We start from the raw sequence: 15,731 nt of genomic DNA, 5'->3' as shown, positions 1-15,731 counted from the left end.
GTTTTAATCTAAAGAAGTTTCTGACCCTTGATATTGTTTGATTTTTTTTTTTTCCAAGTGCATGGCCTAAAAGGATTTTCTGAAAGATGCATGGAAATTATTAAGATTTAACTATTAAGAAAATAATGTTTGGGAGACAGAGAAATTAAAATTATTACAATGATTAACAGCTTTTTAAGGCATTCAAATAATGTTATTCGGATATATACCATGTATCCTCCACATTCTGCATTCTCACACAGCTGCATTTCTTAACATAATTTCAGGTAAATAGTATTTACAATACAGAAACAAAATATCTTGTAATCAAATCTTGATGATCACAACTTTCTTGGAAAATGTTTCTTATTTCTTTACTTGTTTACTTCACTATGGCATACTGTATTCCTGGGATTATCAGAAAGCAAAGATAAAAGAAAAGGATGTCATTTTGTTTATTTAACTGTACCTGCTCATAGAAAGGATTGTGAGCAACATAGTAATTGGAATCAAAGGATTCTTCTGTTACCAGAACTCTCTGCCTCTCACCAACCTGGAAAATAAAAGATGAGAGAGATGACTCAGAAAACAAATATAACAAATTACATTTAGAAGAGTGCTTCAACTACAAACACTCTTAGCAGAAATAATCAACTTCGCTGAGGAAATTCTGTGTCAGCAAGAAAACAGGGAAAAGAAAGCTCCAGTCCAAACTGTCTATCATTGACAGCATTAAAAATCAGAATTGAGGGCTGCAACTGTGATACTCTACACAGTAGCTGTAACTGTGGCTTAACAAAAAATCCCCCAAATGAAACAGTTCAGAAATATGAACTAATTTTTATTTCTTACTACAATAACAAATAAAAATGTCAGATGTGCCCGGAGTCCATTACAGCTTCATCCATCTAATGAAAAAGCTCCCTTTCAGCATAAAATTCTGCAATCAAAAAAATGCTAACACCCCCAGCAATGGCACCTGAGAGAAGCAGGGAATAGTAGCACACTGCACAATTTCTTGATGCCATCAAGCTCATCTATTTGCCATCTTTTTTTTAAATAAAGCCATACTTGCTATTTAGAATGATAGGGCATATCTTTATCTCTTCTTGGTGATTTCACTAAGCTGTACTCATGAGATCACACTGATTTCTACAACAGTGGAGTCAACACTGCATATTAGAAACAGTCAATAAAAAAGAGCTTTTAAGAACTCACAGACACAGTGGTATTAAAGGCAAAACAAATACTGGGCTAAAAAGCCCAGTGTTTCAATTATATTTCTCAATTTCCAAATGTACTAACACAGTTTAAAGGAAGCACCAGTTTTATAGTTAGTTAAATGGAAGACCTCAAGAAAAATCGTGCCTGCCAAATTTGGTGGCCTTCTACAATGGGGCTACAGCACTGGTGGATAAGGGAAGAGTAGCCAACACGTGCAAAACTTTTGACACTGTCCCACACAACATTCAGGTCAATAAATTGGGGAGGTATGGATTTGATGGACAGACCATTAGGTGGATAAGGGATTGACTGGATGGTCACACCTAAACAGTTGTTATCAACCACTCAGCATCCAAGCGGAGACCAGTGATGAGTGAAGTTCCTCAGGGGTTAGTATTGGGACCAGTGATGTTTAAATTTGTCACAGACATGGACAGTGGGATTGAGTGCACCTTCAGCAAACTTGCTGATGACAACAAACTGTGTGGCATGGCTGACATGCTGGAGGGAATGGATGCCATCCAGAGGGCCCCTAACAAGCCTGAGAGGTACACCTGTGCTAACTTCACGAAGATCAACAAAGCCAAATGCAGGGACCTGCACCTGGGTTGGAGCAATCCCAAGAACAATTGCAGGTCATGTGGAGAATGCATTGAGAGTAGCCCTGAAGAGAATGACTTGAGAGTGCAGGTGGATGAGAGGCTCAATATGAGCAAGCAATATGCACTTGCAGCTCAGAAAGCCAACTATATCCTGGGATGCATCAGAAGAAGTGTAACCAGCAGGTTGAGGAAGGTAATTCTGCTCCTTCACTCTGTTCTCATCAGACCTCACCTGGAGCACTGTATTCTGTTATGGAGTCCTCAACACAGGAAAGACACAGCTCTGATGGGGTGAGTGCAGAGGAGGGCCACAAAGGTGATCAGAGGGCTAGAGCACCTCCCATATGAGAATGGACTGAGGGAATTGGGCTTGTCCAGCCTGGAGAAATGAAGGCTCCAGAGAGACCTTATAGCAGCCTTCCAGTAGTTAAAGGGGGCCTACAAGAAAGCTGGGGAAGGGCTTTTTATCAGGGAGTGCAGTGATAGGACAAGGGGGAATGGTTTTAAGCTGAAAGAAGGGAGATGTAGATTAGATATTAGGAAGAATTTTTTTACTGTTAGGGTGGTGAGGCACTGGAACAGGTTGCCCAGAGAACCAGTAGATGGCCCATATCTGGAGGTGTTCAAGACCAGGTTGGATGAAGCTTTGAGCAGCCTGGTCTAGTGGAAGGTGTCCCTGCCTATAGTGGGAGGTTGGAACTAGATGATCTTTAAGGTCCCTTCAAACCCAAACCAGTCTACAGAAATCAGCTGCAGTAGATATGAATCAAAATCTGACTTTCCCCAAAGTTCAAAATGCCCTGCACAACTCCTTTTGATTCTGTCCATTACTGAGTTGCATAACAAAGTTTATGGCTTAATTTCTGCAAACTTTGCTGTAAACCTAGCTCACATTTTTAGTTTGAGTGCTTCTCTATTTTTTTTCATCTAAATGTGCCCTGGATTATTTCCAAACTATTTCACAAATGCATTCTGCAAATTACAGCTGTCTGGGAAGTTAAGTTTACTCACTGCTTTTATTGCTGTCGCTATTTTGAGAATCAAAAATGGTTTCGAGTTTTACTCCAAACTTAATATTTGTAAGCAAAGCAGCACTCAATACTCTTTCACCGCCTTGAAAGGCTTCCAACACATCCTAGTGGCGGCTGCTATGTAGAAGTTTTAAGGCCTCCATCATAAGGTCTATGTAAATTAGCAAGAAGATGAAGATCAGATAATAATGTTTTGATTCTTTAAAGAACAAGTAAAAGATAAGATTAGGATTTCCTCTAACAGTCACTGGTAGGAAAATGAACATGAAGAAATAAGAACAACAATACCACACGATAGAGTGCGTGTATATATGTATAAACATAAGCTTTATATATATGGATATACATATATATAGTTCTGCACTCATTAAACAGAAAGACTTAATGGAATAACTCTTGCTGGCCCTTCCCTGTGCATGTATCTGGAACATCCCCAAAGCAAACACTGGAGAGCAGAGGACAGAGTGAGCTAACGCAGCTAACCTCCCCAAAAGCAGTTAGTGTTAATTCCCCAGGACCACAAGTATGGGGTAGACAGCAGAAGGGGCATAAGCCTCAATTTACACACCCAGTAACAGAATCCTAATAGTAGAAAAGAGGTATATTTTTGTGTACTTTTAAGAGGTGTTCAAGAGTTGTTTATAGCAGATTTAAAATTTCCATTAATGTTTCTCTGTGATGTCTGCAATTACAAATAACAACAGATACAATATACACAAATTTTAGTGACCTAAATCCAGTGTAACCATTTACCGTTCCCCCAAAGGGTAAGGTGTTTTTTGCTTTCAAGAGAATAGTTACTCAACTCAAATCTCCAGAGGAGTTTGGCAAATCCATGTCAAGAAGGCACTAGAGATAACTATGCCAGTAGTAAGATTACAGGGAACATTTCCCCTGAACAGAGAGAATTTGTTGTTTCTATAATATTTCAGACCATTGCTTTTAAAATCAAAACCTAGCATGGTACTGTAGTTCTGCAGTAGAAAGTCTCAGAAGTCAAGCAATATTATGAAAAAGAGGAGGATGAAATGTTAGATAAGCAACATTCACCCTGGGGGAAACATGTTACCACTGAAAGCACCAAGTCCAATTGCCAAATCATGTCCTCACATTGTATTCATTATTTACCGATACCATAAGTTAGCAAAACTGGCTCAAAGCAATATTAGGTCTGTAACTCATTTCACATTGTTTTGTGGATCCCTGATTCTCTCTAGTCATAACATTCCGCCTTCACCATCTCTATGAACCCTGCCTATGAGGTAGGCTAAGCTATACTTGTTATCTTCATACTCTCATGTGACAGTGGCAAACATGGTATGATGATGATGATAATGATGATGATAACAATAGCAATTATTCAGAAGGAAGAAGAAAAGAACACTTGTGTTTGATGATTTGATATAGCAGTGATTTATTCAGAGACACATAGCCATGTTTTCTCTCTGCTTCCATGAGCAAAAAGAGCTTAGGTCTTCCTGTCTCAGTGGGCCAGACAGAGCTTCTGGGCTCAGAATTTCCAGGGAATGAGAGGAAATGAGGAAGACTAAATTCCTCACATCACATAAAAATTATGGAATTAAAATTGAGTATTAGACGCGCAGAGGAGCCAACCAGTCCGTGTCAATTTACATTACACATATACTTTCACATATATGCACAAGACAAAGATGGCATACTGTAAGGAGTACAGGTAACCCCAGTAACTGTTCACTTGCTCAAGTTACTGGATTTGTAGCCTTGGCCAAGGCTGAGCTCACAGAGAAAGATGATATTCAGCTATTTGCAGACTCTTTTGCCATAACAACTGAAAAGGAAAACTCCGTTTGATGAGTTAGGCAATTGGATATTCGTGATCTACAAGATTAATTGGCTACATGCATTTATGAAACAGAAAATATCTGTCCTGCATCCAAGTATAATTAAGAAGAAATATAAGCACACAGAATGCAGCTTTGGTATTGAAATTTGTTCAAGAAGTAGAATATGTCATCATTTCTGCATTTTTTCCCCTGGGATCTTTAAGTGCCTAAGTTTCACCTCTCTCAGAAAGAATTTAAATATACAGAAACCAGACATGATATCTAATAGCAGTCATAATTACAATAACCTTTGATGATTTTTTTCCAAGCATGTACCAGCAGAAGTAATTCAGTATCTTATTTTTATTCTTAATCTTTCATCTGTTTCCGCAGGTATGCACGAGTTCCTGCTCTCAGGGAACTACAGTTCTGACAAGGCATCTGGAATGGAGGAAACTCAGCCCTGGCATCTCAGTTTGGGAACAGTCCTATAGAACAAGGATTTTTTTCTTTATGGAGGATAGCACAAAAATAATAATGAGTGAGTGAAAAACTTGCCTGGCAACCTCCCCCATTCCAAGATGGACTGGTCACAAGGAGAATTTGCTTTCACTGAAATTAATGCAACAATCACTGCTGGTCCTATCACTTCCTACACTGCAACAGTTGCAAAGTAGTTTGTAAATACCAGAATTAGTAATCGAAACACTTACGAACTTTCATTTCATTTTCATTTATTGTACAGGAAATTCTAACATCATAATTCCATAACTCAGTTTTTCCTTTACTGAATACCATAAAAAGCAGCTTTTCCAGACGGCTGATTTTCTAAAATGAATGAACAGTAAGCAGTGTCAAGCATATTTCTTGGCTGCAGTTAAATTAACTTTGTTTTTTAAATAAAAACTGACTGAATCACATGAAACACAAGGGTGATTTTTTAAATTCTACAACAGTATGGGTGCAAAAGACAGGCCCAGTTTACATGCTTTGATAGAATATTGCTGCATAACATCAACAATGGTCCACTGTAATTCCACTCAGAAAACATATGCTCCTAATCTTTTCTTTGTAGTTAATGCAAGTTATAGCTGTTCCAGTTCAATTCATTACTCATTACAGAAAGATCATGTGGCGTGTAATCTTTCTCACCATTTCCTTATTGTTCTTTTTCCCCCCCAAATTTTGCTACTTTTGTTTTTAAGAGTTTCTGTTTGGCTAAAAAAAATTATTATTAACCATTGTATTTCTGTAATTCTCCCGCAGAGGTAGCACACTGAACACACAGCCATCTCCACTGATTTAGAGACAGTTACCAAAGCCTTCTGTCAGGCTGAGTTCAATTCATAGTGGAATTGACGAGCACCTCTCCATTCATGTTGAAGAAGGCTGGCTTGGATTATGGAGTATACTTGGTACAAAATGCTACTTCCCTTTATTTGTTATTTAAATGCATTGTAAAGCAGGCAATAAAAAACACACACTGTTACTGTTTATGTGTGTATGTATACAATATTACCAGTAAACATGTATATTTTGACCTTTACTTAAACAAAGTTTAAGCAAGAGTAATTTAGAAAGTGTTCATTCTGCATAAATTTTTGCATACTTCTCTCCTGATTTTCAGTTGTGGTCTAATTCTTTAAAATAAATGTTAATAATTATGCAGATGATGTGTCCTTGTCCATAAAGCAGTGAAGAACTGCTAGATCTACTTTTCATGAATCACATGAATCCTTCTGTAATTAGAAACCAAATTTCTTGAAAATGATAGTCAAGTATTCCCTAAGCCTTCTATTTATGCATTGTGTTTTCCTCCAGACAGCAAGTCTAGGTGTGCCACAACCTCCTTGTGAAAAAGACAGTTTGTAGAAATTTACGACATAGTCCCATTTTTAAGTTTTCAGAACATATCTTTTTCCAAACTCTGCCTTATACTACTTTTTTTTTCTGCTATTCAGCACCGCTCCTCCAGCATTTAGGGTGCATACATATTTCCTTTTTGATTGTAAGACAAAGAATGGACTTGTCTCACTGTTTTTCTAGAGAGCTGTTAAGGTTTTAAATGTGGAGATCGGAAAGCAGTAACATTAAAACAATACATCAGGAGCAGTTTTTATGCCAGGATAAAAATACTTTACTAGCACACAGCATAGACAGCTGCCACTTTACCAGGTCTTATGCTACCATAACTGTCTAATTCCAGACAGACAGGTGCCTCCTTTTTATTATGTTATGATTAGTGCATAACCCTGTACAGAAATGCAGCAACAGAGTGCCATTACTATTCAGAGTCCTTTATCTTTTACATTATACAAGCATGGATCAGATTAATCTTTACAATATCTGTCTGGCCCATTTTACACCTGAGGAAAGAAACAGAGAACCTGACCGCTCCAGTTGTGCAGAGTAAGTGGCAGAATTCACCACACAGATTTCATGTATTTCTATTTCCACCTCCCAAACCTAGAGATTCTGCCTCAGTCCCACAATACCACTAATTAGCAAGGAAAAAACCCTCTAAGTTACTTACACAGATAACAGAGCTATGTAAGAACAACAAATAAATCTCTTGTAAAACAGTGGATATTGCCAGTCCCACTATCCGTTTGAGGTTATTTCGTACTTACATCCAGTGTGGCTAAATTTTTTTTGATTTCACACTTGCTCTGAGTTAGTGTTTTTCCCTTACTTACATTGCTGAGATTTTCACAGCCTTGGAAAAAGCATCTTTACACTCAGGAAAGTACTTATCTCTTAAGCACAGAACTGCAGAATCCCAACTGAAAAGCAGCCAATATTCAACAAGGTTTATGATTTCACTGTCAACTAACACAGCTGACTTTGCCACACCACCATTATTAAACTGCTCATCTTTAAACAAAGCTGCAGGAATTTTATTTAAAAGTATTACATAAAATGTAAGATTTACAAAACAATATCTGAGTAAATTTCCTGTTTTTTTGTTCCAGGCATGCATGCTTCAGACATATTGCTCTTTCCATGGCATTATTCAATAATTCAGAATGGACACAGGCAACAGATGCCCACAAGACAAACTTTCAACCATTTTCCAGGCTGGCCCGAGGCTGTGCAAGCAGGAAGGATTAGGTATAAATTTAAGACAGCCAGCTCTAATAGTACACAATCAGCATAACAAAAAAGTGCCTCAACAGCAGGCAATGCAGCTCATTAAAAGCAAGTGAACAGCTTCTCTTTGGTCCCCTTACAAATTTGTTGGCATAGGTATGGGGGAGGGATAAGGTAAGGAGAGAAGAGGGCATGATATGGAAGTAGACTGCTTCTGCTTTCTTGGCCCATTGCTCATGCTTCAGGGTAAATAAATCCTTTCTATTACTGTGCACCTGCATCTGACTGCTTCATTTTGATTTGGTCTCCTGCTGTGAAAATGTAGCTTCTTCCAGCACATACAAACCCTGCCATGCAGCTAACACAAAAATCATATTCAGAGATGTAAGCGGTGACCTAAAAATGACAACTGGTGCTCAACATATCTGATTGCTTTTAAATTCTGTAAGTTTGCATTTTGCTTGTCTCTCCTTCTCATCACCTAGTAAAGAGGTAATAGAAGTAGCATGTTGACAACTCTGTCATATTACCTCTCTAGATTTTATTATCTGTGTACAATATCATAAAAGGGAAAAAAGTTTTCTGAAGTGGGAGATATATATTGCTTCTTAAAGCAGCCTCTCTTACTTCGATCTTTCTGTTGTACACCTGGGCTTACACAAGAAAAGAATGAGGTGGCAGAATCAGCTTTTATTCTGGATCTGGCACAACATTGCTAAGGCACTCTGGCTGTTTCCTTCTGTTCTCTGCTCCCATATGTGTAAAATGCAATTCTGTTTGTTACAGCCCAGAGAGTAGTGACCACAAAGTTGCTATATAAAATACTCTACGCAGCACTAGTATTTGAGACTATCATGTAGCATGAGCACTCAAGCAACTGCCTTAATGTAATACTGGCAAAAGCCTCTCCCCTCTTTTTATTGATGATCCCCATAAAACTGTGGCATAAAAGCCCATAACCCCCTGCTAAAACTGCAGCAAATATCTACAGAAAAAGTCTAAAAGAAAAGATAAGTTCAAAATAGGAATAAAAAACATTTGAGTTGGCGAAGTATGTTTAGTCTTCCTTTCACGCTCATAAGAGTTCACAAACAACACAAAAAAACCTAGACAAATAACGTGCCCTTAAGTAAACTTGGCATTTAAAATAAAAATATAGGAAACTATACTATTAATGCTGATGTTTTTCAATAGAAGATAGAGTTTAGAGGAATATTAAAAATATTTGCAACTTCCAGCCCATTTGGCAATCATATGGATTCTGGTGGCATGAGTAAAATACTTTTTTTAACAAGCTAAACCTCTGGTGAAGTGAGGACACCAAGCTTAAAACTATGATGGTACTCGTTAGGAAAGGCCATCCTTTCAGCTTCTACTGTGAAATTATTAAAATTATTTAAGATTGGCTGTTTCTGTTGGAAGCAATTCCTTAAGATACAGTGCATATTTCCAAGTGATTTACGCACAATATGAAGTGGCAGTTGCTAAGGCAACAATATGCAATTCCTGTTTCAGTGATCTCTTTTAACAGCTGCATAAGCCCAGATAAGTATCAGTTATATGAGAATTTATAAATCATCTTGGTAAATACCCTGTCAAATAACTTCTCCAGAAATTACTTTCAGAACTTGCAATACCAACCTGTTTCCTCAGACTAAAGTCTTGTCTACGCTATGGAAAGAAAACTGCTCACCAGTGGTTCTGTCAGAAGGGTGCTGATATAGAGCAGACCAATGTAATCCTGTGTTTAGCACAGAATCAGGATCACCAGCTGCTGGAGAGAATTGTCAGTAATAATAAAAGGCCCTAACATAAGCGTAATGTCAGCAAATTGCAGGTGGAACTGCATGTTCCTTCCTCATAGACAGGAGAAAGCAGGAAAGAGTTGGGAGTAGATGAAAATACTGGACGCAAGAACACAGATGACAAAGTGAAGACAGCATCAACACAAATCAACAATCAACACCATCTTCCCTCATGCGATACTGGAATTCCCACAGGAAGACTGGATGCTCTTAGAACATCTACAGCCTGATATTTTTCAATAAAATACACCAAGAAGACTGTTCCAAAAAGTTGGGCTTCTCTCCAAAATACCAATATAATGTTTCTGCATATCCTACAATTGAAGCTAATGTTCTCTTTTCATCTCATCTGAGAACAAAGGAAGAGCAGATGGGATAAAACAGAAAAGCAAAGGTCCTAAATGACCCCATATGCAAACCCAAACCCAGCTCTTCCCCAAAATCTATTAAAATCTGTATTAATGCATATAGCAACACATAAAATAGGTAACATAACATACAAAACGGTGGCATTAACTGAAAGAGTTAAGAAAAAAAAGAGCATAAATATGTATCAGCTTTCTTTCCAAAAGAATAATAAAATTCCCTTTGCATACATGAAACACAGGCTACCACAAAAGCATCTGAACATCTTCAGAAGCTGATAATGAGGATAGGATAATGACATTATACTCTTTTATTTTGAAGGTAGCCAATACATGACCAAGTGTAGCCAATACACTTCGGGTGTTTTTTTCAATATAATGCAAGGTAAGACCCTAGATCTGCTGACACTTCTAGAGATACAGTGCTGAATAACAAATAACATCAAGGGCTTACAGAGGGACCAAAGTTCATTAAAGAGGGACCATTCATTAAAGAGTGATAAATGTAGTGTGACTTCATGTTGCTTAGACTTTAATAATCACTACTACCAAACTAGTTGTGATGTATTTTACTATTTTTAAACAGTATGCCGATTACATGCATATAATCAAGTAAGCACCTCTGCATTAGCATACTAGAACAATAATTCTGACTAATTCTTTATTTTCCATTAAAGGAAGTTAACAGAGATGAGTTCCAGAAAATTATAAGATAAATCCTTTTTGTTCTGGAAGAAAAAGAAAAAAAACGCTATGGACCAAGTTTTTCTTTCTAATGTTTCTTCTTCATAACCCACTCAATTCCCAGGCTATAAATATAAGCACACAAATCTCAACTGTGTGCTGTTATATATGCATCAGCACAGCACTTTTTGCATTATATCAATAATAAATATGTTAAATTAAAGGTCCCACTACTCCGTAAGTTCCTTCAACACCTATACCACTGCGTCCAACATTCTCCTCTTCAAGAAAATCTTTACTTAGCTAGATAAAAAGAAATACTTAAAAACTGGAAGACACTGGGGGATTCTATAGTCTTTCAAACTAAGTTGCAGCATTCTATGCTGTAGTTGAATTTTAGCAAGGCAAAGCTGTACAACTTAATCACATTAATTATTGAGATGGATCAAGAAGAAACACCCTATAATCTCTAATGCAGATGTTAAGACCATATGATAAACCATTCTAAAAAACTAATTTTAAACAAAAAATTACAGTTGATGTCTGGGATGCTTGTCTTTACAGTCTTTGCTGACCATCCGCAACAGAGCCCTGACAGCTGTGAAAAAGGGCCTCAAGAATAAAGTATCTTCTTACGCCTCTGTGCTAAAAGCCTGCATGTACAAATAGAATGTGCCATGTGAATACAATTCGCCAAATAAAAAGTATAATTTCAAACTTCTGTTTATGGTCTTTCCCTTTTGTAAGTTGTAGGATAGGACGTGTTGGAACTTGTTAGTCGGAGACCCTGGGAGGAGTGAGATAGGGCTTTTGTTTAGAGAGGAATGGAGACTGCTGGCTCCGTGCGGATGAGCACGGGTGTCTGTGGTTGCGAGGCAGTGGCCTTGATGAGAGGAGCTGCTGCCGTTGCTGAAAGCAAGTAGATAAGAGAAACTGCTGTTGTTGCTAAAAGCAAGTAGATGCTTAAAAAAGGCTCATTTGTATTAACCAATCCGTGATTGCTTAGTGTATTGTAAGAACCAATTAGTTTGAAACACGCTTCTTGTAATCACTATAAATATGTGTGCTTTAAACGCAATAAACCGGACACTTGCTTGCATCAGGCTATCATCCCGTCTCTTATTCGCGGCAGTAAGTAATCTGTAATTAATCACGGTCAAAATGCAACATAAAATCAGACACATAGGAAACAAATCACCATTTATTAAAAGAAAAGTATTAATGAATAGGGCATATGAGACAGAAATCACTGTTGTATTCCCATAGCTGCTGTCAATCCTGTATTCTAATAGTCTCAAAGCCAGACGTATGAATTTCCAAAATTATATGGAAATACTTGTGAGAAAAATCCATTCATTTGCTTTCAACATTGCCTTCATTCAGTCCTGGATTATATCAGAATCATATCAGTAATTTTATCTTATCTTTCTAACACACTCAGCTTGGGACAATTGTTTTTATTTTCCCTGAAAATTGCTCTGCTCCATAAGGGACTCTATGAACGTGCCTCACGTGCAAGAGGAAACATTAGTCATTGCTTTAGTTTCATCCATATTGAGATGCTCCAAGAATGAAGGAGAAAATGTTCCCATGAAATAAATAAAGCTTATTTTCCACTTTCAAAATCTATGCCCCTTTCCCCTTTTACACCTCTCTACTGTACAACAGTAAAGGCAACAACACAATAAGCAGTTGGTTTTCAAAGGCAAAATGCCTGTAATTAACCCTCAATTGCTTTTTAAACAACTGAGACAAGACACAAAATAAGGCAGTCCTAGGTCCTCTTAATCATTCTTATACTGTAACTGCTAACTATGAATTCTCCAAAGAGAATTCTGGATCAGAATCAGCCGCTTATCATTTGTCATTTACCTCTTTATGTCAGAAGCAGTATCAAGAACATAAACTAGTTTCTGCAAGGTGATCACACAGAACAGGTATGTAAGACAGGAAAAAAGAATGATATTTAGATTTTGAACTGTTCCATGCAATTGGAAAGAAAAAGTAGCTTGGCATACTAGCTGTAGGTTCATCAGCTACGCTGGTGAACAGGTCTGGGCTGATGCACTCTTCATATTGCACAAGTGAAAAAGATTACCAAGAAAGCCTGTCTAGAGTTTTACTATAGCATACTAAAGAAAAGGGAATGAAGCTTATTGTCTGAAACTATGAAGGCTCCTGGCTAAATGGTTTTAAGACTGTTTCTCTTATCTTTAGGATGTGGTAGAAACAGCACCACAATTTAACACATTTAAAATGCTATATATTCACATAAACTAATTATTTGGATCCGTTCTAGTTAATGTAAAATTTTAGACATTCATCCAACTGACTATCTATTTACATCATCTGCCTTCTGTTATTCCTAGCTATCACAGTAAAAATGATACAAACTAAGGTTTCTCAAGCTCTAGAAACTTGACACGGGTTACAGTAAAGATAGGGATCAGTATGGAAAACTGCGCAAAAAAACAATTGTGAATTACTGGAAATTTTAGTTAAATATTTATAATTGCAGAGCTTTGAAACAAGAGGAACTGATCAATGTAATTGCTTCTTACTACTTTTTTTTTAAAAGGTTCTCGGTTCTTCATTAAATATTACCAAAAAATGAAATACATAATTTCTTCATATTTATACTTGGACAAAGTTAATATTGTCAGACCTGAATATCAAGATTTTAGAACACAGCTCAAGTATGAATATCAGAGGCTGGTTACAGGATTAGTGGTTAAGAGCCAGAAAACAGAAATAGCAGAACCTGGCAACACAAAGGCTTTGCACCAGTGTCATGGAATTAAAGGGCAATCCTCACCAACCTCATCACCACAATCAGCTAGTTCAGCAAATCACGTAACAGTGCCAGTTTCAGACACAACAGGAACATATTTCTACATTGTTAGAGATATGGTAAATCTACTGCTTTGGATATCAAAGATCAGATCTTAAATCTCTATATGATCAGAAGCAATGTGATTGACCATGCACATTTCCCCAGTGTTTCTATCAACCTGGGGCACACTCAGGGACATTCCTCATCTGATGGGAGAGGAAAGGAGGCTGTGCTAATTCCCAATTGTTTTCAGTGAGCCAGACTGGTAGCTGATAGTGAGAGGCTGTCATAGCAAGGGACATGATATATGCGGAAGGATTGTCAGAAGAAACCACGCCATGCTTTGGAAGCCATTGTAATGACCCCTTGAACTTAGTGGATGTTGTGTACTACCATATGCCACCAAAAAACTTTTCGCAACTTTTATCCATATTATGCAGTTAGGGCAGGGTCATCTTTTTTCCTAGCTCTTCTGTTCATTACATGGTTATTTAAACTACACAGGCATAGTACATGAATATTTACTACATGTGTATTTTATCTTTAATAAGTATGCCTCTTACAAGTGTTAGAAAAGGCAGTATTAATATGAAAATAGATCATGGCTTGGAAAGCCTACATTTCTAGCACAGCCTTAGAATTCTAGATGGATATAAATAATAAAACAGATACCTCCCAACTCTTAATATACTTGGTTCAAAACCTATTACTTAAGTGAAAAGACTTTCCTTGCCTTAAGAAGTCATGAAACAGAGTTTTTGTGCAAACAAACAGAAACTCCACTCAACCTTCAAAACAACACTTTAACTGTGATTATCAGCAGCTTCATCGTTAAGTCAAAATGAAGTTGAGTATATCCTTATGTTGTTTCGTTGGGTTTTTTTTCTTTTTTCAAGATCATAGATTAAAACAGCTTACAGACATGTTTGCCCTCCCTCATTTTATATAGTAGATTTTGTTATATTCCTTTATGTTCAAATGGCAGTAGAAAGAGTAGAGCTTTTTCCCTTTTTTAGAGGAATGTTGTTAAACTTTATCTCTGAAGAATGCTTCTCATAAAGGAAATATCTGCCCTTTCATATAATCAAGGACAAAATTTCTTGAGATAGTATGAGACAACTGGTTACATTTGTATATGAAGCACTTCAAAAAACCCATTTTTTAATATTTTCCCAAATTCCTCTAAGCTACAAGGCAGTGAGATAAGCCAGAGCATGGGCCTCAAGTGACCTGAAGGTCCTTCTAAAGGCAGAGAAAATGCTCCCAAACCAAGAACTCAAACTAGGTTTGTCCTAGGTTTTTTTCCTTTTGTCATGGCCAGATGGCAAGGGAAGAGATAGAAAGGCTCATGACTGCTAGTACCTAGCAATATTCGCAAAACAGGGGCCTGACACTGACTGCTGAAATCCAGTATTTACAAATGGCACTGATTAAAAGGAAAGAAGGACTTTAATACAGAGGCAAGGAAAATGAGGGGGCCTGGTAAGTTATGTATTAATTTTTATGTCGTATAGAGTCCACTGCTAAGTAAGGAACTTTAGGACTCACAGGTTTACCTTTTTAGATGGTTGGTAATGGTAATAATTGCTCATAGTTGATATTCCCTCTGCTCCAGGGTTGAAAAAGAGGTAATGCCTCCCTTTCTAGGAAATTATTCATGACCCAGCTTCAGTGAACAGGAGGTTAGACTCTTAGAGAGCTCTAGATGAGTTATGCGATCCAAACTCAAGAGAGCATGAAATAAATGAAGAACCTGGGAGAGAGGATATGCCATTTCATTTGCACAAGGAGAAAGGAGATTGAACAAGGAAAGAAGGCGGCAACATAAAAATCTGTTTATGAAAGAAGTAGATCAAGTAGAACAGAGTATCTGGAAGAGCCTTTTGCAAAATACAGATCAAATAGCATTATCTGCTCATACTTCAGGCTTCTCATGCATCAAGTATAAATTATTGCATGGAAGAGAACATGCTTTCAGAATCTGTTTATTGAAGAGAGTCAGGCAAAGAGTTAGCTGCACAGCTCTCAGACAGAATCAGCTTTAGGCCTTGTCACATCAATGATTTATAGGGTGACACTAGGGGAGTCAATTAAGTTCTCTGCGCGCCCCAGTTTTCACATCTGTAAAATAGGGGCAATCTGTTATTCAAGCAGAGTGCTTTTCCATTTTATAGCCTTTCTCCTTGTATTTAGTTGTTCATAATTTTGCTAGTTTCTACACTAGCAATAATATTAGTCAGTCTTAAGTGGATATATTTTTTTATTTTAGCATTAGAATATACCTGTCCTTGATTCATTGTAACTGTTCTGTTCTTA

At 37.4% G+C, this 15,731-nt stretch overlaps 1 protein-coding gene across 3 annotated transcripts in view; it reads right to left on the bottom strand.

Moving 5' to 3' along the window:
* CDKAL1 (CDK5 regulatory subunit associated protein 1 like 1) overlaps positions 1–15,731 on the bottom strand; it is a 409,759-nt gene that overhangs the window by 34,676 nt on the left and 359,352 nt on the right. For all 3 annotated transcript variants that reach the window (XM_069853739.1, XM_069853740.1, XM_069853741.1), the window contains one exon: positions 449–532. In XM_069853739.1, coding sequence (XP_069709840.1) covers positions 449–532 — 84 coding nt within the window. The remainder of the gene's footprint in view (positions 1–448; positions 533–15,731) is intronic.

Source organism: Phaenicophaeus curvirostris, chromosome 3 (genome assembly GCF_032191515.1).
Source record: "Phaenicophaeus curvirostris isolate KB17595 chromosome 3, BPBGC_Pcur_1.0, whole genome shotgun sequence".
Classification (NCBI taxonomy): domain Eukaryota; kingdom Metazoa; phylum Chordata; class Aves; order Cuculiformes; family Cuculidae; genus Phaenicophaeus; species Phaenicophaeus curvirostris.
This window is presented reverse-complemented; position numbering and strand designations above follow the sequence as displayed.